The 22,949-nt window shown below is 33.6% G+C and overlaps 1 protein-coding gene and 1 long non-coding RNA gene across 4 annotated transcripts in view; one reads left to right on the forward strand and one right to left on the reverse strand.

Moving 5' to 3' along the window:
• The window catches only part of LOC141376306 (uncharacterized), a 31,232-nt gene that overhangs the window by 6,324 nt on the left and 1,959 nt on the right, over positions 1-22,949 (forward strand). Inside the window, exons 2-3 of one of the 2 annotated variants that reach the window (XR_015500794.1) lie at positions 6,177-6,424; positions 14,570-14,640. This is a non-coding gene — a long non-coding RNA (uncharacterized LOC141376306). The remainder of the gene's footprint in view (positions 1-6,176; positions 6,425-14,569; positions 14,641-22,949) is intronic. The other variant, XR_015500793.1, reaches the window with a different exon arrangement.
• Positions 211-14,392, reverse strand: smtna (smoothelin a). 2 transcript variants are annotated; one of them, XM_087270179.1, is made up of 8 exons: positions 14,028-14,392; positions 10,423-10,551; positions 10,239-10,314; positions 6,550-6,681; positions 6,395-6,458; positions 6,183-6,306; positions 5,894-6,045; positions 211-1,060 (listed from the first exon to the last, which is right to left on the reverse strand). In XM_087270179.1, the coding sequence occupies exons 2-8, from the start codon at positions 10,537-10,539 to the stop codon at positions 910-912; spliced, it is 816 nt and encodes a 271-aa protein (XP_087126305.1). In that variant the 5' UTR covers positions 10,540-10,551; positions 14,028-14,392; the 3' UTR covers positions 211-909. The 2 variants fall into 2 exon arrangements, with proteins under 2 accessions (XP_087126305.1, XP_087126306.1); XM_087270180.1 differs by having other exon boundaries at positions 254-1,060; positions 6,604-6,681.

Here is a 22,949-nt window from a genome sequence, read left to right on the forward strand (position 1 = left end):
TAATTGTTTTTTTTTTTTTTTTTTTTGATGGTGATATTCAAATAGATTGTAATAAACATTCTGACTTACTTCCTAGGTTGTCTTAGTAAGTGTGTAGAATAGACCAATTTTGTGTGAAGGACTCAGGGTGTTTTTGAAAAAATTTTAATAAATAAAAGTAATATATATATATATATATATATATATATATATATATATATATATATATATATATATATATATATATATTAGGAATATGAAAAATGTTTATGCGCTCATTCGTCTATATATTAATGGTTTCCTAATTATCGTAAGCAGTAGATATTTTCAGAATGTTGAAGGCATTGGATCATGTCAAGTCTGCAATTATTCATGAAAAAATTATAGCTGCAGTTCACTTAAGAGCCACCGGCGTCGCTAATAACGCATGCTTCTGAATTCTAAATGTAGCCCTTTTAAAACGTTGTTTTCTTTTCTGAACTCCTTTACATAACAGTACAAGTGCCCACCAGTATTTTTAAACAAACGATAAATCAGGGATAAGTATAATTCAGCATTAGATCTCATGCCCTTATAAGCCTGATGTCTCTCTGCTGGAGCACTTTCAAAATGGGGAGTAGCAGTACCATAAAAAGACATTCGCGCACACACACACACACATTCACACAATCTCTGAGCACATACTGAGATTAATGCATGTGTAATCTCGCTGGAATGTGCAGTTTCAGAGCCCCAGCTGTACCCTAGTGCCAAACATACAGGTTATAATCCTCATCCACTGCATGTGCTGATATGAAACAGAGACGAGCATAAGAATGTAATAGACTCTTTGGTCTTTGGCAAAGCTTCAGGTCACATGTATGCAGTGTTGTGTGCCTGTTGTAGTCTCTTGGTCCGTGAAAACACTCACAGTGTGGGAGTTTTGTGTTTCTATGGCATCTTCTTTTTAGTCTTGACAAGGCCTTTTTCTACTAGGCAGCGGTAAAACTCCTGGATATACGTGTAAACGCACTTCCAGTCGGGTTCCCGCATCCGCATCAGGTCATCAACGTCCAGCAGGGGAGGACAGTCGGCTAGTCTCCTACACGCATAAGGAAAATCAATCTTATTTGAAATTCAAACATTGTTTTCATGATTTAGCTCATGAACATTTTTCCTCCTTAATACTCTCTTATTAATGTAAATCCTGATGTTTTTTCAACAGTAGTTTACGACATGCTGTCTTTTATAATTGCTATTATCTTTTTATATTATAATTTTATACTTTATAATATTTTCATTTTATTTAAAAAAACACATTAAAGATGCCTTAAGCAAATTTGATAACTGATTTGATATTTGAAAGCACCAAAACAAACACACCCAACCCAATACCTTCATGGCATCTCCACCTTTGATCTCCACTGTAGTTACTAGACAGGCCCCTTGCTGCTGATTGACTGCAAATGTGTTTTGGAACTTGGTCCTACACTGGGGTCAAAAGTGTCTTTCAAAAATAGTTTAGAACAGTGGTTCTCAAACTTTTTTCATCAAGTATGAAGCTCTGCACAAGACTTTTGGCCAGCGGAGAAATTAAAATGGTCGTGCCCAACTGAGTCTGGTTCCCTCAAGGTTTTTTTTCTTCACTCCCATCAGGTGAAGTTTTTTTTCCCTCTCCGCTGTCGCCACTGCCTCGCATGGTTCAGGATTGGTAGAACTACGCATCGATGAATTTGCTCTTCAGTGTTTGAACTCTCAGTAATGATTAAATCACACTGAACTGAGCTAAACTGAACTGAACTGAACTTAAACACTAAAACCTGAACCACACTGTTCCAGTTACTATGACTATTTATGTAAAGCTGCTTTGACACAATCTACATTGTAAAAGCGCTATACAAATAAAGCTGAATTGAATTGAATTGAAAGTACCACCTCAGTAACAATTTGTCTCTCCAAGTACCACCAAAATGAGCAGTATTGAAATACAGCAGCGTAGTAGGCCCAGTAAAGCAGCTACAACTCTGCACTGTTAAAAAAACACGGCAGATTACCTCAGAAATATAGGCTTTATGTCATATATGGCATATTATATACATCATTTTTGGTAGATTTTGAATGTGTGTAGCATGTACATGACATATTTAATTCCTCCGCGTACCACTAGAAGGTAGCCTGCGTACCACTAGTGGTACACGTACCACAGTTTGAGAACCACTAGTTTAGAGCATCTTTGAATACATTATATTTTCATTAACAATTTCATACATTTGGGGCCTGTTTCAGTAGAGCAGTTCAATACCCGGGGTTTAAACTTTAACTCTGAGTTGACTTATCGAGAAATTAAAAACAGAACAGAATTTCAGAATAGCTTATCTGAGTTAGGTCAATCAACTCGGAGTAGACCAGCTCAGCGTTAGGCGATTATATAAAGGCATATTTAATGAAGCGCAGATATTACGAGTCACCATGGCAACATCTGAAAAAGAGCATTTCTTTCTCCTGCTGAACTTGATGTGCTCATGCAAATTTACAGCAAATATGACCATATTTTTAAAAAAAGCAACACCACTGTATCAGTGAAACAGAGACAGTTAGCGTGGGAAAACATAGCTACTCAATTGAATGCGGAAGTTTACATTTAAAGTATTTAAATATTCGAGTATAATAAAAAAAGTTATGTTGTGCGTGATGTTTATTGACTTTTCACTTGGAAAAAGTGGGGAATTAGACGTCATTTTGAAGTTATTAATTCAATCATTCATTCATCCATTCATTTTCTTTTCGGCCTTTATTAATTTGAGGTCGCCACAGCGAAATGAACCACCAACTTATCCAGCATATGGATTACACAGTGGATGCCCTTCCAGCTGCAACCATCACTGGGAAAGTAATTTTGAAGTTATTTCAGATGTAATTGGATTAAATTACATAAAATAGGATACTGCATAGTTTCAACAACAAATTTGACAAAACAAGAATGCATTTAACCTGTTCAGTGGAAATGTTTAATTTATGGTTCTCACTTTTACACACGTTGATCAGTTTAAAATAAAATGTTCAAAATTGTGTTTTTAATAGATTTAAAAGTGCACTTGTGTCTGCCTTTTTTATTGATCAGGTGGTAGAGGTTGATATGACATTTAGAATGTAAGCAGTACTAAAAAATAGTTTTTAGAACGAGTAATAATCTCATTAATCTAGTTACAGTACATGTCAGTGAATTTAAACTAATTATTCATTAAAAAAGGACAAGCCGGTCTCGTATGTGACTTTGTTCTTTGTGTGACTGAAATTTTGGCAATACCTATGTTTCCATTCAAAAATGCGAATTACATTTATGTGCAAAACTGGAATATCGCATAAAAGATATGCGAATAAAGCAACGTTTCCATTCAACGAATCAAAGAGAACAAAATCGTCACTTTCTGATTAACTGGCGCCAAATATCAACAATAAAAACAGAATTTACTGCGGTAGAAGAAGCTGCATAAATCTTTTCTTTATTTAACAAATGATTTTCACCTCAGAGGACAATGCTGACACACAATGAACCATGAGACGCGGAGAACACGCTCCAGATGCTCTGGAGCTGGAGGTAATTAATAATATAATAAAAATTATACTGAAACGGTTAAGGCGTTTTAAAATGACCAAAACAACATTTCAGATGTTTTACAGTGTGCTCAGCCTGCTGGTTTGTCCATTCACACACATTTTCATCATCATATGATCTCTTATAATAAAACCTTAATGCGCATACTGGAATTTGTTCGGTAAAAGTCTTCTCATCATAGTTTATACGCATCTTTTCTTATCGAATCAAAAGTTTATTCTATCCAGCTATGCCACATGTTTATTATGCCTATTTTCAGAAGTCATGTGCATCATGGCGTTTTCATCAACCAGTTTTTTTTCGCACAAATCCAAATTGCGCATAAAAATATGTGAGTAAGGCAAGGAATACCACTTCGTCTTTAAAAAAAAGGGGAGACCGACAGAAATTCTGAGTTTAGAGAATAAAACCTGCTCCTGACCAGGTAAGGTTCCTCTCTAAAGTTCCCTCTCTAGAAACAGGCTTGACTTACCCTGTTTTCTCTAGTTTCACAAACCTGCCATTTTGAAACAGAAAGCCCAGAGTTTCTCTCATTTCAGGATTAACATACTCTGAGTTTTCAATGAATCTCCTTTCTGAAAAAGGGCCTTGATAATTTATTATAAATATAATGCTAAAGGTTGTCAAAGTACTTAAATATTTTTGCCATTTCAGGTGAATTGCCATAGAAAACAGCATTAAACATTAAAACAGCATAGCAAGGCCTATTGTTTGGTCTTTTTAAAAAATTTTCTTCCTATAGACTTCCATTCTTACACACACCAATGCAACAGACCGGTTCAAGTTTCGCAGTTCACTGCATTGCAAAGTTCAAGCTTGGTGAACTCTGACCTGCGAAATCGCATCACGTGACTACATGAGACTAATTGAAGATCAAAACGTGTACATCTCTTGGTAGAGAAATATGGACAAATTGCTCGCTTTATTAAAATATCTGACTATCTTGTTTAATCCCAGCCCTTTTCACAGAACCGTATGACAGAATTTTTACATGCTCTAGTGTGACTCCGGCTTAAAAATGATGTAGAAAATAGTTTTCCAATTGACCCTGTTAAAGCTTTCCAGACAAATCTTTTTTTTTTAATTAACTAGTGGAGGTCATATTGTTTGGTTCAATTATTGAAGATCGTTTTGTCGTTTACACACTTGTAAAATGTACAATTTCACACCTGGTGGCCAATTATTCAAATCTCTCACAGACCTCTAAGTTCATGAGTTGAAGTAGTTCACAGAGATTTGTTCCTATTTGACTCCATTCACCTTGTCAAATAGGTTCTCAAATATCATTGGTTGATGGCGTCTGTGTTTTTAAAAATGTGCGAGAGCCTTTTAGTTGCAGTATCAACAGTATCAATGGTCCTGATTATTTCATCCATTGGTAGAGGCCAAAATAACTGATGTATAGTGACCTCAGTTTGATCTCATGCTTTTTGATCTCATGCTATCTTTCTTGATAGGATGTTTGTAAAAGTAGCCCCAGCCACTGCTGGGAGATGTGTCCTGTCACTAACCTGAATCGAAATGTTTTACTTTTTTCAATAACTTTTAATTTTCAGACTCTCGAGTATTTAACTGCATCACTATGGTTATGATCTGGCAAAAATTTCCAGCTGCAAATTGGTTATTTCACAAGCAGAGTAGCAGCACAATCAGATGAATAATTGTAGAGCTTGAGCTAGGAATTCTTGTAGAAAGGTGATTTCATGCTTTTGGCTGTTGTAGCGCCACCATCAGTATGATTTGGGTGAGTTTGGATGATGTGTAGACTGCCATGCTGTTTGGTCTCTGCTTTAAGTTTTAGGGCAGAACAGAGATCTTTTGACTTTTCGAAAAAATTAGAGTAGCATTTAAGGATAATGCTCGAATCAATAATAATAATAATAATAATAATAATAATAATAATAATAATAATAATAATAATAATAATAATAGAATAAAACTTGCAATATATAATATGATATTTCTTTTAATACTACATTTTTAAATCATCAAACTTATGATTTATGAAATATATGATTACCCTAACTTGTCTACTTATGGTTAAGCCTTTAAATGTCCCTGAATAGCTGAATACTAGTATCTTTAAAAAAATCAAGTAAAATATTATGTGCTGTCATCATGGCAAAGATAAAATAAATTAGTTATTAAAACTATTATGTTTGGAATTGTGTTGAAAAAAAATCACACAATATTTTACAGTAAATTTCTGTTTAATCTTTCGTTAAACAGAAATGTACTGAGGGGCTAATAATTCTGACTTCAACTGTGTTTGTTTATATATATATATATGAAAAACAAAGCTTAGTCTCAAAGTCTTACTCTGCAGTCTTGAATGCCTTCTCAAAGTTGGATTTGCGGTCATAAGGGTTAAGAGTACAATATTCAAAGCCCTCTGGAAAGAACCTGTGCACCAGTGCACAAAAGGCCAGACCGTCAGCCCAGCTAGAGGAGAAATTCTGGATGTTCACACCCTAAACACACAAACAAGTTTAAGAGGGTGAATCAAAGCTGGATAAAAACATGTTTTCGAGACTCACACAGAGAGTCACACATTTAACAAAACAGATCGAGTGTTTGATTGAATGTGATTTTGTCTCTTCAGGCTCACCTCATATGGCTCAGTCTTCACACGGCACCAGTCCAGCAGCATCTGTTTGACATCTTTGGTGTTTGGGCCTCCGACTGCGGAACCGCCAGACATTTTAACCCTGGCCACATGGGACTGAGCCGGGCTTCAGAAGGAAAAAGACAAAAAAAAACATCAGTCAACGGGATGCGTCCTAATGCTGGCGTCCTGACGTCCCTCTAGCAGTGACTCACCTGCTCATCGTTTTCGGAGAGGAAACTGAGGTTGGTTGTGAAAGTGTTTTTGCCTGAGCTGTTCCTATATTAAAGTATAAAAAGAAATGGAGGTTATCAAAATGTTGCAGTAAAAGTACAAAGTGTTCAGATCCTCAAGAGCAATGCTTTCTCACTGTGTGCGCTGTATTGAGCACCGCCGGGGCCATTAGAGGCTTTCTGATCCTTACTGAGGCTAGCAGATGTCTTTCCTCCAGTGCCCTGACGCAGGTTCTCCATGCGGGCCGCCCGCTCACGCTCACGCCGTTCTGAGAAAGAGAAGAGCTGGATGTTGGTCATTCACAAACAATAAATAAACTAAACTGTTGTGTATTTCAATCTTAATTGGTAAGTTAACAAACACAAAGAAGTATAGTATATTTTGTTTACTTCTTTAGTTGTGTAATAGTAAAGACTGCTAAAGAAAAGATCTGATGAAATCATGTTTGGGTTGCTGTTCAAAAGTTCAAAGACATTTATTTAATTAAATAAATAATTTGGCGCCACTACTATATATTAAGTTGCTTTAACTTCTATATACTTGCATCAAAAAATAAGTACAAGGTATGAATCTTGTACTAATGTATTGCATAACACATAGTTTGAACAGAATTAATGGTATAGGCAGGATTAAGGGTGAGTTAAAGGGATGGGCTAACAGTGTAATTAAAATGTAATTACAGAAATTAAATAAAGATATAATTACATGCAGTTACTTTTTAAATTATAAGTACAATGTAAAAACATGTATGCACATAAAAAGTAAGTAAAAAGTAATTAAGTAAAGGTCACTTCCTATATAAGTTCACTGGAATTTTTTTTATTGGATTTGCTAATGTTTTTTGGTTGCAAATAATTTAAGTAAAACATTACTAAATTTAATCTGTTTGTTTAATTCAGCCCATATAAATTGTTTGCAACCACTTACCCTAAAACAATTGAAGAGTTCAGATGCAAAAACCTCTAAATGCCATCTGAAACTTCCTCCTAAAAGGAAATTTTTCTTAGCCTCACATTTTTCTTAGCCTCCTATGTTGATGTTCAAGTATTTAACTTGAAGACAATGAAAAGAACTTATTTGTTCTTTGTGTGGAACCCAGCATTTTGTACAGTGTACACAACTAAAGTCAGAAAACAATGCTAATTTTAGAAGAAAATATGAAACGACATTTAGAGGTTTTTGCATCTAATCTCTTCAATTGTAAATCAAATGAGTATTTTTTTTTTCAGTGTCGAACTAATTATTTTATTTATTGAGGGGGAAATTGATCAACAGTGACAGTTCTATGCATATAATTATTTAAAGAGTCACATTTATACAAAAGATCTCATTTGAATAATAAATCAGCAATCAATAAAAAAAATCTTTAATATGTAAAATTATTAAAGAAATATCAGATAAATAATACTTTATATTAAAATATTGGCAAACTTTTTATAGGTACCTTAATGAACTATATTCTCTATAGTGCCACATTGCAACATATACTGTAGTCTATAATGTGATCCAGATTGCTGACATGTTTTGTTTGGTTCACCAATAACAGGCCACATTAGAATTTACACAGACAATGTTTGAGCTTTGTACAGTTAAATCTAACTTGTTAGCCTCCCTGTGATTTTTTTTTTTTCTTTTTCAAAAATTTCCCAAATGATGTTTAACAGAGCAAGGATTTTTTTTTCACAGTATTTTTTCATATAATAATTTTTCTTCTGGAGAAAGTCTTAGGGCTCTATTTTGACGGTCCATGTGCAGAGCGCAAAACGCAGGGCGCAAACGCTTTCAGGTCGTGTCAGAACGCATTTATGCTAATTTAAGGACGAGAAAATCCGATGAGAAAAATGGCGCATGGTCTAAAAGGGTTGAGTTTATTTTCTTAATGAGTTATAGGTGTGTTTTGAGAATAAACCAATTAGAGTCTCATCTCCCATTCCCTTTAAGAGCCAGCTGCGTCACGCCATAAGCGCATTGCTTTTAACATGGCGTAAAGTAAATTCACTTTCGCTTTTGCTCTTGTGGATAGGGAAACCTTTACGCACAGACATCAATTAGCCTATAAATAATTAATTTAGTTTGTTAAGCGCAAAGATTTGTTTCAAAACTATTTCTAAATTCAGTTCTAATTTCCAGCAAACAAATAAATGAACAATAATAACCAAGTGTGGTCAAAATACTGAGTTATATCCTAATACACATGCTGTGCCCCATATGGTCTAAAACCTGACAGGTGGGCAAATCTAAGCTTGTTTTTAATAAAACAAATATAAATATGGATGTATTAAATAATACTGCTAATAATAATAACATTATACAAAAGCAAATTGAATGAACTGAAAAAGCCTCCAGAGATGAAGAAAGTATGAAGGCAGTGGTTTTTAAATTCATGTAGGCTAGAAATTTATATGTTTTGTAATATTTTAATCATTTATATTTATATCCTTTATATATCCTTATTTTATATATATATATATATATATATATATATATATATATATATATATATATATATATATATATATATATATATATATACACTTAATTTATTATATCTTTTTCATATGTAAAGATATTTGCGTATTGCTCTACATCTTGTGTGTAGTGTGTAGGGCGCACTTTGCGCCAGACAATATAGGCCGACTTTGTTCTGGTCTAAAGAACAAACTATTTACAGTTTCTCAAAATAGCAACGCGCCAAAACACGCCTGCTTTTTTAGACCAGAACGCATATGGGCGCACATATGATCGCAAATTCATTTGCTATTTAAACAGTGTGGCGCAACACCTCAAAATGACCCTTGCGCCAAGCTTAAAATAGCAAAAGACTATTGCACCGTGCCTTGAGCCACATTGCGCCGGGTGTATGATAGGGCCCTTATTTTTTATTTTGGCTAAAATCAAAACAATTTAAGAAAAACACAACAACAACATTTTGAATCAATATTATTAGCCCCCTTGAGCAATATTTTTATGATCATCTACAGCAGTGGTTCCCTAAGTGGGGCTCAGGACAATCGCTTGGGCATTTCCAAAAATCAAATAAATTTTATTAAACTTTTAGAATGACCAAATTTTTACCATAAACTACTAAAGAATAAAATTGTAGTTAATAGTAACATTGTTAACATGTTAATAAAATACATTTAAAAACAACATGCAAATATATAAAAAGATATTTTTTGTGACTCCCGGGGTGTTTACGTTATATTAAAGACATAGCAATAGCGTCAGATGCAGCACATTGATTTTATGGCACCAGTTAATATTTTCTGACACCTTTACAGCACTCATGTACATTAAAAATAAATACAGGCTAAAACTAAGCATGGAGGATGGTCTCCGAGTGACGTTCTCCAAAATAAACGATGAATAGGCTTGGGCCTATTGGTTTGTGTGGGTCGTTGTGTGCAAGGATTATATATCTATAACCACCTCAGAGAATATTGGGGGACGCAAGTCACTTGGATTTTTATTTTGGGGGTCACTGGCTAAAAAGTTTGGGAACACCTGGTCTACAGATCAAACCATCATTATACAACAAATAGCCAAATTACTTAAAAAGCTTGCCTTATTAAGCTAGTTAAGCCTTTAAATAGCACTTTAATATTCACTTTACTGAATATTATTTACTGTCATCATGGCAAAGATAAAAGAAATGAGTTATTAGAAATGAGCTATTAAAACCATTATGTTAAGAAATGTGCCCAAAAAAATCTGTTAAACAGAAATTGGAGAAAAAATATATACAGGGGGCTAATAATAATAATAATTCTGACTTCAGCTGTATATATTAAATAAGTGACATTAGGGACATGGCCCAGTCCTCACCCCTCTTCCTCTTGAGCAGTTCTCTCATGGCAGCCCGGATCATTTTCCTCTCTTCGAAATCCACAGCCTTATCTAGCTATTACATGCGATAAACAGAAGGGAAACACTTTTTTCCTAAATATGGTCAAGACAAACCGTGATAACAAACCCAGCTCCGCCTGTAGCGCCGTCAGTGGCCTCTTACCATGTTATTGAGGATCTCTTCATCCTCTATAGCGGCCAGCTGTTCTGCTGTCAGTTGACCCATGGTATCGGCCTGCTCTTTGGTACCTGCCTCTAATGTTCCCTTCTCAGCCTCCATCTTCAGTGACAGCTGGGACAGAAGGAGGAACAGGAGGTGTTGATGGAGCCAGCTTACGAGATGTGCGTGTGTGTCTCCATGTGTGCGTGGGAACGAGAAGGACTTTTATAGAGACAAAAAATGAGGGAACGCTTGTGCAAGAGCTACTAGTATAGAGATATTTTCAGAGATCTCAAAGAGAAGGTTTTATACTTTTGCATTTTACATTTGTTTTTATTTCGATACTATTTTTAAACTTGCTATCGTTTTCAGATTACTTTTTCAAATCATTAATGGTTTTAGTCTAGTTTTTATTTTCTGAACATGTTTCTGTTGAGCTGTTACATATTTATTTTCTGTTTTAGTTGTAGTAATAGTTAATCAAGTTAACTGAACATTTAAAAAAACTCAAACAGTTGTTAACAAAAAAAGCGAGAAAACTTGTTGCCTTAATTAAGTTTTAAAATTGGTGTATTTTTATATTATAATAATTTGTTAATAAATTATTAATGAACTATGGGCATAATTATACACATTAAGTTGCCTTTTTAAAGAAAAAAGCAATTTATCACTATAATAATTATATGCAATTAATCTTTAAGCTACAAACATTGTACTTTTTTGTTCCCAGATGGCTTAAATTCACTTGAAATGCTTACACTCCGACAATGCAGATCTTGCCATGTGAATATTGCGGATTTTCGCATTGCGATATCGATGCTGTAATGTTATATTGTGCAAACCTCTTTGTAATTAAAATAGAAGTATAGACACTGACTGAACTGAAAATAATGAAAGAATATTATTAATATTAATACTAATATTATTTTATGTTGTTAATATTAGTGTTGTTAGTTTCATATAGTTTTTCATTTATTCTGAATTTTTTTTTTCATTTTAGTTAATGAAAATGTTTTAGTCGTAGTCTTATTTTTCCTTTACTTAAAATAACCGTGCTAGCTTGTAGTGATGAAATGCTAGAACACACTTAAAAAAAAAAAAAAAAACTTTCTGGGGTTCCCTTAAAATTATTTTTTAGAGAAGAAATATTTAGAATCAACAAATTCTTAGTGTGAAGAAATTTTTAAATATCTAAAGAAGTATTTATGGAAAGTAAATGTTTTTTTTCAAGAAACCGTCATACTAAACAACATTTTATTTTTATGAGTTTATCTAGTCACAACCAAATCATTGGTTTGCGTGGCTTCTAAACAAACAGATTTTATTTTTAAAATATTTAGCGAAACTGTTCTATCGCAGATTAAGTGTCAAGCTGGTTTCAGCCACACACATAAAAGACATCCGGATGACAATAATTCAGGCATTCATCTCAGCATAAACAGTAGCCATGTTGGTTAGTGCTGACGTTTACCATGCAGTGCTGTAGGATGTGTTGCGCACCTTCTGCCTGTTACCCTTTAAATCAACTGGGGCCCAAACACAAACAAAAGGATCTGTGGAATAACATGCTTCATGAGCGGAGACTATTTCTCAGAGCTTTTTTGTTAGATAAAATTGACTCTAAATTGAAAATTCATTCTAAAATAAATCTTTAAAGAGTTTTTAAATTGTAAATTGTGAAATGTGAAGACCATTTAAATGTATTTTTTAGTAAAAAAAAAAAAGTTTCTTTTAAATTAGGTCTGTTTTAAATTAGGTTTTAATAAAAATAAAATACTGTTATGTATTTGTCATTGAAGCCCCTGAAAGCCTTGATATACTTCAAGTGAATGTGGCAATGCGTTCTCTACTGTAAAACAAAAATATCAGTTGATTAACAGGTATCGATTTCATGATTCATATGGTGTTTTCTTTTTATTTCTGGTTATGAGTTGCATTATAAGACCTTAATCTCTGCGCTGTTGATTTTTGATGTTGTAAATTCAACTTTGTATTTTAACTAAGTGGCTTTTATTGGCATTTTAGTAGTTTGTAATAATATAATGTACTGTATGAGAAACAATATTAAGAAAATTAAGTCTGTAAAACAACAGAAAAAGTATACTGGACTAGGCATGGGAAGATAACTGGAAAAGTTAAGGTTATGAAACCACAAACAATTTCTTTTATACCATTCCTAAGGTATATGCTAGTTGTTTTTTTATGATGGTTTCTTTAGGATTTTTAGGGCAACAGTATATGAAGCAAAATGGTCCTCCAAATCAAAAGCTACTTGTCAGCCCACCTAAACATAAAGATCTAAACCGTGCATTTATATCCAAGGAAAGAAAAGCTTTTCAAGCCTTTTCAAGTTGTTATCTAATAAAGGGAGTCATTGGTTTATTTGAATTGTTTAGCCTGACATGTTTAAAAAAAAAAAGACAAAATATATTAAATGTTTTCTAAAATAAAATATATTGTGTTCAATCAGGAAAAGGTTGTTGTTTTTTTACCCAGACATTTTTAAAAAACTAATCACAATATTGTAAAACCGTGATATTTTTATCCAAAGTTGTCTTGCAGTCAGTCTTATAGCGACCCATGCCTATACTGGACGCTTTTTACCAGGTTTTTGTACCATAATTAACAACACTAACCCAGACAATATATAACTTCATATGATTAAAAATGCCAATAAAAGTCACATCAAAAGTTGTTGTGGACAAATCAAGGTCTCACAATGCATTAATAAACATTCCTTCATTCATTTTTTTCTGGCTGAGTCCCTTTATTAATCAACGGTCGCCACAGTGGAATGAATAAACCGCCAGCAATAAGTTAGTTCACAAATATAGTTAGTTCACATTAGTTCACAAATATTTCAAAGTACACCTGCACATGATGCGAGAAAACATTTTTACCTGTGGACATGAATTACAAATTGATTAACACAATTTCCATCAATTCAAGCAACAATTGTATACTTAGTTGAACCCATAAAGTTCCATTGTGGTCACAAATAAATGAAATTAGAACAAGGTGATGAAGTAGTAAAATGCTTGCTTACAACGCTTTTACTATTCATTATTTGGCATTCCCCCTGAAAAATGTATTTCTAATATTTATTTGTAGCAATTGCTTCCTACTTCCCGGAGAACACAACATTTTGTTTCCATCTGTCACATAGTAAGAAATAAGTGGATCGTGGATCATAAGGTGTACCCAAACGATGCCTTTGATTACTATAATAGGACATCTGTGTTGACCGGTTTCATTAACACTCAATACCAAAATGGCTCAGAAAATTGATAAAAGATCCTCCAGTGTCCACGATACACTTTGGTACTGTATTTTATATAAAATGTTGGGTATAATGTGTGTGGATTGAAGCTTTAGCAGTTAAATTGTCATTGTTATTAGATTTCTGAATCCCATAATACAGTTTTACCCTAATAACACATAATGATGTTGGAGTAATTTACATCACCACTCAAAAACAATTTGTGCCTCAACATCAGCGTAATAGCTGTTATGTAAACACACAATAATTGCACTGAAAGATGGATGGAAATTCTTTAACAGAAGTCCATGCTTAGTAAAATGACAATAAGAAACATAAAGGAGCTCACCAGACTCAGTCCGGATGTCCGAGAGGAAAGCTCTTGCAGTGTGATCTAGAAAGGTGAACAGAGGGATTTACCATATAATACTCTGCCCTGATGCTGGACTGAATGAGTTTTTCAGTAACCCCTCCCATCATCACCCACTTCTGAAAGGACCAGAAACAAAACAAACACAAAAGTCTCTATTAGAACGAGACATTAAGTATTAGTAAACTATTTGGCACTGCTTGTCCTGATCATTCCCTTTCCTGCCTCTGCTCTCAAGATAACAGTGCGTCAGCGTTTAATCTAAACACTGTCACTTTCAAAAGTGCTATCAGACTATTTATGCACTCGAGGAAAGAAAACTTGAAGATAAATGGTGCTCTCCCAGCATGCTTTGTGTTGACAGTGATTGTATAAGCAGGTGGCCTGACTCGACGGAGAGTTAAACAGTGAATAAGTGGACAGACGGAGAACATGGCCTTATTAAGGCATAGCAGGAGTGATGCTGCATAGCGGTAGCTCCATGTTTACAACGGTCAGACACATCCTTTTCTCCTTTGCAGACATAAACACGCTTGCTGCATTTATCTGAGGAAGCAGAGGCCAGACGTGTCAATGGTACCGTGTGATGGAGGTTTGTGTAAAATGAAAGGGTGTTTGGCGCCATCTAGTGGTGAATGGCGGGTATTGTTTGTTATGATGTGGATGAAATGAAACCTTGAGTTCGACTGGATGTTCGGCGAGTTATTGACTAATAACTGTTTGACTATTTTAATTATACATGACTGGTACAGTTTACAGTAATAAGTTCATATAAATCTGTCATATAAATCTATATAGTCATGTGGAGAAAATGCTACTTTTGTTAATCAGCTAAACTGGCCACTGCTAGTTGTTGCAAACTGAGGTGAATTATAATTTTATATAAAATATATATCCTTTGTCCTGGATACTAAACCAAAACCGAAAATTATGTCTACTACTCAGTTGTTGTTTCAAGCTTGTTTGAGTTTCTTCTGTTTGATGCTAAATAAGATATATTAAGAAAGCTGAAAACCTGTAACAATTGACTGTTTCTAATATGGAAGTCAATCACCGGTTTCCAGCTTTCTTCAAAATATCTTCTTTAGTCAACTGAATAAAGAAAGTGATTAAGTTTGAAACTTCTCCAGTAAATAATGAGTAAATTTTAGTTTTTGGGTGAACTGTTTACGTTTACGTTAAGTTGATGAAGTGATGTTTTGGTCTCAACATTTAATCTAAAATAGGAAAAGTGGCATTCTTTCGCCAAATATAAGACAAATATAAATATAAGAATAAATTCACTCTTCACTTGAGGGTATTCAATTAAGGTCACTTAAGTAAAGTACATTTATATAGCTATAATGCTTATGATCTCTATATGTTTTGTTCTCTACACTTGTCCCAAATTCTCAATAAAATGCATAAATTGCCATTCCTGTCAAATATAAGAATACTTTATTTGCATTTGTATATACACATTGATAAGTGATATATATTTTAGGGAGGACTTGAAAGAAAAAACACTGTATATTCAGATCTTATATTAAGACTCAAACTGAAAAGTCAACAACGAAAAAAAAATCGTTTACTATTAATTATTGTTGAATAAATTAGTAATAAGAAATGTATTGAGGCTCAAAAAATGAATAAAAGTCGTAAAATACATTATAGTTTGTAAAATTCAATGAAATAATAAAACCTGAAACATGACCCATGTATAATAAAAAAAGCTCAAGAAAAATCATAACAGATTTGAAATGATGATCAGTTGAACAAATAGACATGTGATCCTGAGGCATTAGCAACAGAGAGGTGGTGATGAAATCATAAAGCGCTGATACTAACAATAAAGACTGGCCTTTTTAGAGATTGAAACGGCCTTAAAATGAACTCTCAAAACTTGCTGCCAGATTCTGGAAACAATTTTAACAGTGACAAGAGAAAATGACTCTCATTTTATTATTCTTTATACATTTGTTGATATTCAAGCTGATGAAATTATTTGCTTCTCCAGGAATCTGACACCTTGTAATTTTAGAAACTCTAAGTAAGCTGCAGGAATGCATATTGTAATTGACAGCAAACTGTGATATTAACTTGACTTTCCTGAATGTATGAAATTTTACAAGCTTAATGCTTGAAGGTTTTATTGTCAGATAGACACTTAGACAGGAAAACACATTCCTAACGTATATTTTAACAGAATAAACAGAATGTTTTAACACAACTTTTAACATGTTTTTAGCATATTCTTGTTATGCATTTACACATCAATAACATTTATGTTTTTGGCTTATGCTAACACGTTAGCACGCAAACTACTTGTTTAAAATGAGCTAAAAACAATTCTCGAGGGTTTTCTTTGGACAACTTAATTATGTTGTTCAATCAACCTAAAATTGTAAAAACCGTTTAGTTAACTTAATCATAAAGGGACTGTGTGGAAATCATAATTGAAAAAATTTAATTGTTAACAATTCATAGCATGTTTTAAAATGTTGCTGGGATTTTCCTCATACGTTTTACCACACTTCTTGCATGTTTTAGCAAATTACTTTTGATACAAACAACAGTAACAGCAAATAATTCAAAAGTGTGATTGCAGAAGAAGACTCAAGACAGTGTGCTTTTTGTACCAGTATATTTGTTCAGCTTTCCATGATTGTAAAATACGTAAATAAAATAATCATTTACATATGATATTCTGACATCAGAAACTATATATACACATGAGCCATAAAATTTATGCAAATCGTCAGTGCAATTTTCCACTGCGACCAATACAAGAGACATGAAAACCATCAATATCATGACAGTCCCTCTGTTTTAGGAGATGTCAGCATTGAAAACATAAACCAAAACACTAGTGAACCAGTAAAACTTCAACAAACATCACAGGAATGAGCAATAACATGTGAGGTATTTATTTGACAACCCTCATGTTTCACTGCGAGGAGTGAAGTATCTGAAACGTTGCACTCATTCTGTGGCTAATGAATGTTAAATTGAATAAAAACATCCTGGATTTTGCTAAATTTTTCCAGAGTTGTGACAGCACCAGCACAATAATGCGTCAACTGATGCATTTAATCTGTCATTTTTAGTGGTGTAACCGATCACAAATCTCACGGTTTAGATCACATAATGGTGTTTTAGTCACGGATCTAACCATTTTTTTAGATCAGCCAAAAATGGGTGGAGACAAATGTAATTTGCTTTCCATTTATTACAAAAACAGTTCTGCAAGACAGTTTTGTTTTTAAAAAAACAGAACTGCGAACCTGTAATTTTATAAAAAATAAAATAAAATGAAGAAATAATCAGCTAAATAAAAATACATTGTAAAATATTTAGTAATGTGAAAAATTCAGTTACTTCTACTAGGGATGCTCCGATCAGGATTTAGTAGCTGATACCGAGTACTGATTTCTTGTCATGATGATAGGCTGATAGTACCGATTCTGATGCTTCAAGCTTTATTTTCCCTCTAAGTATGACACTTTAGTGGAGATCTCTCCTTACCTAAGAGAAAAAATGGAGAATGCTTCATACAATCCCTTTAACACGTCTCTTATAACCATTTGGTGTGGATATGTCATGGCCATAAGCAGCTTAACAGAAAATAACATAACACACATATGAAAAAATGGTTCCTCTCCTTGTAAACTCATAAACAAACCCCTGAGATCGGTTCATGAGATCGGCCAGATTGGCAAGTACCGATCAAGTCATTAAATGTGATTAGAGGGCGATACCGATCTTCAGCAGATCAATCAGAACATCCTTAACTTCTACTTTTGCAGATGAAGCTAAACGTATAAATCTAACCATATCATTTGTACAATTTATATTTATTTTTTAGTCTCATTTTCAATAAATGATTCAGTTATTCACTCATAAAACTTCATGTTTCATTGCTAGATATATTACTTTTGAAGAATTATTCTGTGGCATATGTTTGATGGCTTGTTGTCGTCACCTTTTGGTTAAATATCTAAATGCTGCCTACAAATTTCATTTTGAGCGTCAAGTTAAATGCATATGGTGATTTTAATCTTTACCATAAACATCAGTGGTTATATCTAAACTATAAACTTTTATCCCAGAACTTCTGTGTTATTTGATTTTTTTGTAACTCAAAAGACTAAAGACTGAATCTCTTTCTTGATTTTTGCATTTTTCAAACACAGATTTCAATGCAGCAATTCGAATTATTAATAAACATATGCAAATCACCATTATTTACAATTTATGTTGCGTTGGTGTTGAGATCACGATCTTTTAATGAATAATCGTGCAGCTTACACTGAATGCATTAATGCAGGCTAAACAAGTAGTGAAAGAAAACACCTTTAATAACCTAAAAACCCCACCACATCCCAAATATCATTCTATCATCATTATATTTTACAGGAAAGCCTAAATGCTTTCATACATGTGATTTGAATGACGTGAGAGTCGGATCTCTATGCGATCGTTACAAATTTAAAAAGTAAAAAAGAAAACGATTAATCCGCGGGTCACGTGTGTTCCGAACTGTAGGTTGTGATCTGTACTAATAGTGGATCAATCGTGATCAGTTACACCCCTAGTCTTTTTTAAAATGCAATATCAAAATATATCATCATTAATGGATAACACCACCAAAATGCCTATTATATGTATTAAAATAAACATATGTATATATTATTCCCTATCATCTTTACTCAATGCTTTTCCATTAATGAGGTTCACTAGTAATGAAGTAATGAGTGGAAACACTGAAGCGTTGATGTCCAGTTGAGACCTTAAATAAATAAAGCTTGAAAGGCTTTTGTTTTCTTCAGAAAACCGCCCTCAGGTTAGGCACACTTGAGTTAGTGTAGGCTTTAATCATGGCTCAATAAAACTGCCAACACTTTTACACCCTCTTTACAACATTCAGATCCTCGAACATTTCCAGTCTTCCAATTCTAAAAAGCCCAAAATGGTTTGTGTCAGTTGTAATGTATATTAAACTCAGTCTGATATTAGCATCCAATGCACTTCGATTCAGTGTAAAAAAATAAAATAAAGTAATAATATTAATAATAAAGTGGGTTTTCTATCCAGCAGATGGCAACAAAACCTCTTTGAGGGAATGACCTTGGTCTACAACCTCAGTTAGTGTCATTTGTAACAGCAGCAAAACACACAATTCAAAATGGAGGGAAAATAATACTGTCCAGCAGGCTTCACACACAAAAATAAATAAATAAAGAAATCACTAATGAAACTAATGAGCACCCACTCAGAAGAGATGAGCAAGAGTGGAGGATTTAAAGAGGACAATCAGAGTGAAATTATCGTTTTGATTTCTCCTAGGACTTTATAGTGTGCTAAAGATGTGTGAGACTCCTTAGAGAGAGATATTAATAATGATCTGCACTGGGAATTAGGTAATAGGCACCAGTTTGAATCTGGTAACCTATGAACATTTTATAATATCATTCATTCTTGGGCTGCACAATATTAGAAAAAAAATTGGGATTGCAATATTTTGTTTTTCAGCTAAATACATTGCGATATGAAATATACTTCAGTGGATAGATTGAATAACTCTTCTTTGAATAATGTATTATTACAGAATATTAGGGTGATTTTATAGGGAAGCGCATTTCCATAGATGTTGCACATTTTTATTTGATGTGTGACGTAATCTCAACTGAAACATGGAGAGAGGGCTGTGCATACAGTAGCCCAGCCTCTTTAAAAAACTGTCAACATTTAGTTTTTATCTCTAAATTATTAACATTTACTTTTAGTGGATGTTTAAAGAAGATGTGTTGCGAGTCTTAATAGCAGTTGGACACAAATATTTAAAAATATAACACACACTTGCTAGCCTTCACTTTAAAAATGTATGTTTGTTAAAGCTACAAATGTTATTGTTTTTTTTTGTGCCTGAATGCTTTAAACTCACTTGATGTGTCTAACAAGGGGAAAATGCAATTAATAAACTTTAAATAGTTAAAATTTGTCATTATTCTACAAGCTCCTGGTCAACAATAATTCATACATGACCTTGAGATCTTGCGATGTGAATATTGCGCATGTGCACAATGCAATATCGATGGTGAAACGATATATTGTGCAGCCCTAATTCATTCATTCCTTCAGCTTAGTCTCTATTTCAGAGGTCGCCACAGTGGAATGAACAAATGTGTTTTTTTTATGCAGCGTTGTCCTTTTAGCCACAACCATGTACTGGGAAACACCCCAAACTCATTCACATAATTAATAATTAATTGACATAATTTACCTATAGTGCATGTCTATGGACTCACGCGAACACTGGGAGACATTTTATGATATTCTATCAAAAATAATTTGCCCAACTTTAGGTGAATATATCAGGAATATGTCATATTTTGCTCAAAAAAAAAAGAAAAAAAAAAAAGAAAAGGATATCAAATCAAATTTAGCATAAAGGATTTTTTGTCTTTCAAAATAAGATTTTAGCCGATTCCCTAAGTTCCCATTTCTGCAATGAGAAAAAACACCTTTACATGAAAAAACTGTATATGATTTAAATTGTAAAGTTATTATACATGAAGATAAAACGTGTATTATAGTAATAAGCCCCACATTGTAAATAATATAAATGTATAAATTATACATTATATATATATATATATATATATATAAATAAATATATATATATATATATATATATATATATATATATATATATATATATGCAGTTGAAGTCAGAATTATTAGCCGTCCTTTGATTTTTTTTAATTTTTTTACATTTTTTAATATTTCCCAAATGATGTTTAACAGAGCAATACATTTTTCACAGTGTCTAATAATGCTTTTTCTTTTGAAGAAAGTCTTATTTGCTTTAGAATAAAAGCTGTTTTTAATTTTTAAAAAACATTTTAAAGTAAAAATTATTAGCCCCTTTACTCTATTTTTGTTTTCGATAGTCTACAGAACAAACTATCATTATACAATAACTTGCTCAATTACCCTAACCTGTCTGGTTAATCTAATTAACCCAGATAAGCCTTTAAATGTCACTTTAAGGTGTAAAGAAGTAATTTGTAAAATATCTAGTAAAATATTATTTACTGTCATCATGACAAAGATTTAAAAAATCGGTTATTAGAAATGAGTTATTAAAACTATAATGTTTAGAAATGTGCTAAAAAAATCTGCCCTTCATTAAACAGAAATTGGTGAAAAAATAAACAGGGAACTAATAATTCAGGGGGGCTAATTATTCTCACTTCAACTGTATATACACACACACACACACACACACACACACACACACACACACACACACACACACAAGTAGTGTGTATATATATAATTTTTTTTGCAAATGATTGAGGCTGAATATAACTTTTTGTGAAAATTTCCTTGTGGGATCAGTACATTTTTTTATGTTTCTGTATAACAAGACATAAATCTAAATTTCTAATAGTGCACCACACTAAATAAAACTAAACTCAAGTTAGAATCCAGCAGTCTTGCTCATCTCCATTTTGTAAACGTAACCTAGATTAAAAAGTTGTAGTGCTGTAACAAACACAGGATACTTCAAACATAGCAACCTACACAAAGCTGCCTTAAAGTACCGTCTCACATCATCAAATCAAGACGGCTTGAGTTACAGTATCTAAAAATACATTATTTCTATATATTTGTTTTGTGTGCCCATTTCTGGTATTCAAAAAGTGCGAACAAGTCCAGTAACATCTAATCTGGCCATTAAAGAGACCACAGCAGTTCAAGCGGTCCTTTTTTCACAGTGCATTTGATAGACACAGTCACCGAATGAATATGACAGGATATAGAAGCTCTTTCCGATGCTCATGCAGGAGATTTGTACGCACTTATAAGTGCATGTTGGCAAAACAGAGGTAATAAAAAAAACTGTTGCGCTCAGGAACATGTGCTAAAAAGGCATGTGCTAGTTAATGTCAGTCGGTCTCAGAGCTCTGAGAGACGGTGGAAAATGACTGAAATTAAATACATTGGCACAGTGTGGAGGTACGGGGGATAAACTACACCTCAAATGTCAACATGGCCAACCAGGACACCTCGTATTTCATCTGACTCCATATTAAACCAGCAAACACTGGATGGTGCTCAGTTTTCTGTTCCAAAACCTAGTGAACTGCCCACATAGGTAGCATTATTAAGGACCAGAGACACAGTTTAAACAGCCTAAATTCCAACATAGGCCCATTCTGAAAAAGTAGCCCTATATACATTTCTGGAGATCGCGAATTACGTAGGCAGAGCTACGTATGGCTGCATTTCATCTTAAAAATAAAGCTACAGGGCGGTAAGTCACTGTTACTTTTCTCGCTTACCAGTTGACCGCTTACTTCCATATGGATGGCTTCTTTGCTGTTACCAGTTTGTCTGGTAGCTTTATATGTACGTCGGCGGACTTGAGACAAAAGTGAAGTTGACCGCAACAAAGGGGTTCGAGTCTGGTGAAGAATGGTTCCAAAAAGTAGTTAAGTCAAAAACAAAAGCTAAAAAATAAAATAAACAAGTAAATAACAGGGTGAGAATGTCTTTTCTAGATTGCCTTTTGGCTTAGGTAAGTGGGTGGGCGGGTCAATCTGTGCTTTAAAAACACTATTAGTTGGGTTTAAAGAAAAGGGAGGGTCAGTCGATCAGTTAGTCAGTCTTTTAGTCAGTCAATTGACAGCGGCCTCTGGTGGATTTACATAAGAACAGCAGGCGTGAATGGCACTCGCGAGAGAAATTTGAGATCTGAAAAAGTGTACACAGTGGCCTCTGGTGTATTCGAGAAAACAAAAACTGAAAAAAATGTAGCTCCTGGGACGTATTTTGCTTTCTCCAGAAATGTATATAGCGGTACGTAATCAGAATGAGCCTGGACTGCTAAATTCAGAAATTCATATCTTTCAT

This window comes from Danio rerio, chromosome 10, assembly GCF_052040795.2.
Source record: "Danio rerio strain M-AB ecotype USA chromosome 10, GRCz13ab, whole genome shotgun sequence".
NCBI classification, from domain to species: Eukaryota; Metazoa; Chordata; class Actinopteri; order Cypriniformes; family Danionidae; genus Danio; species Danio rerio.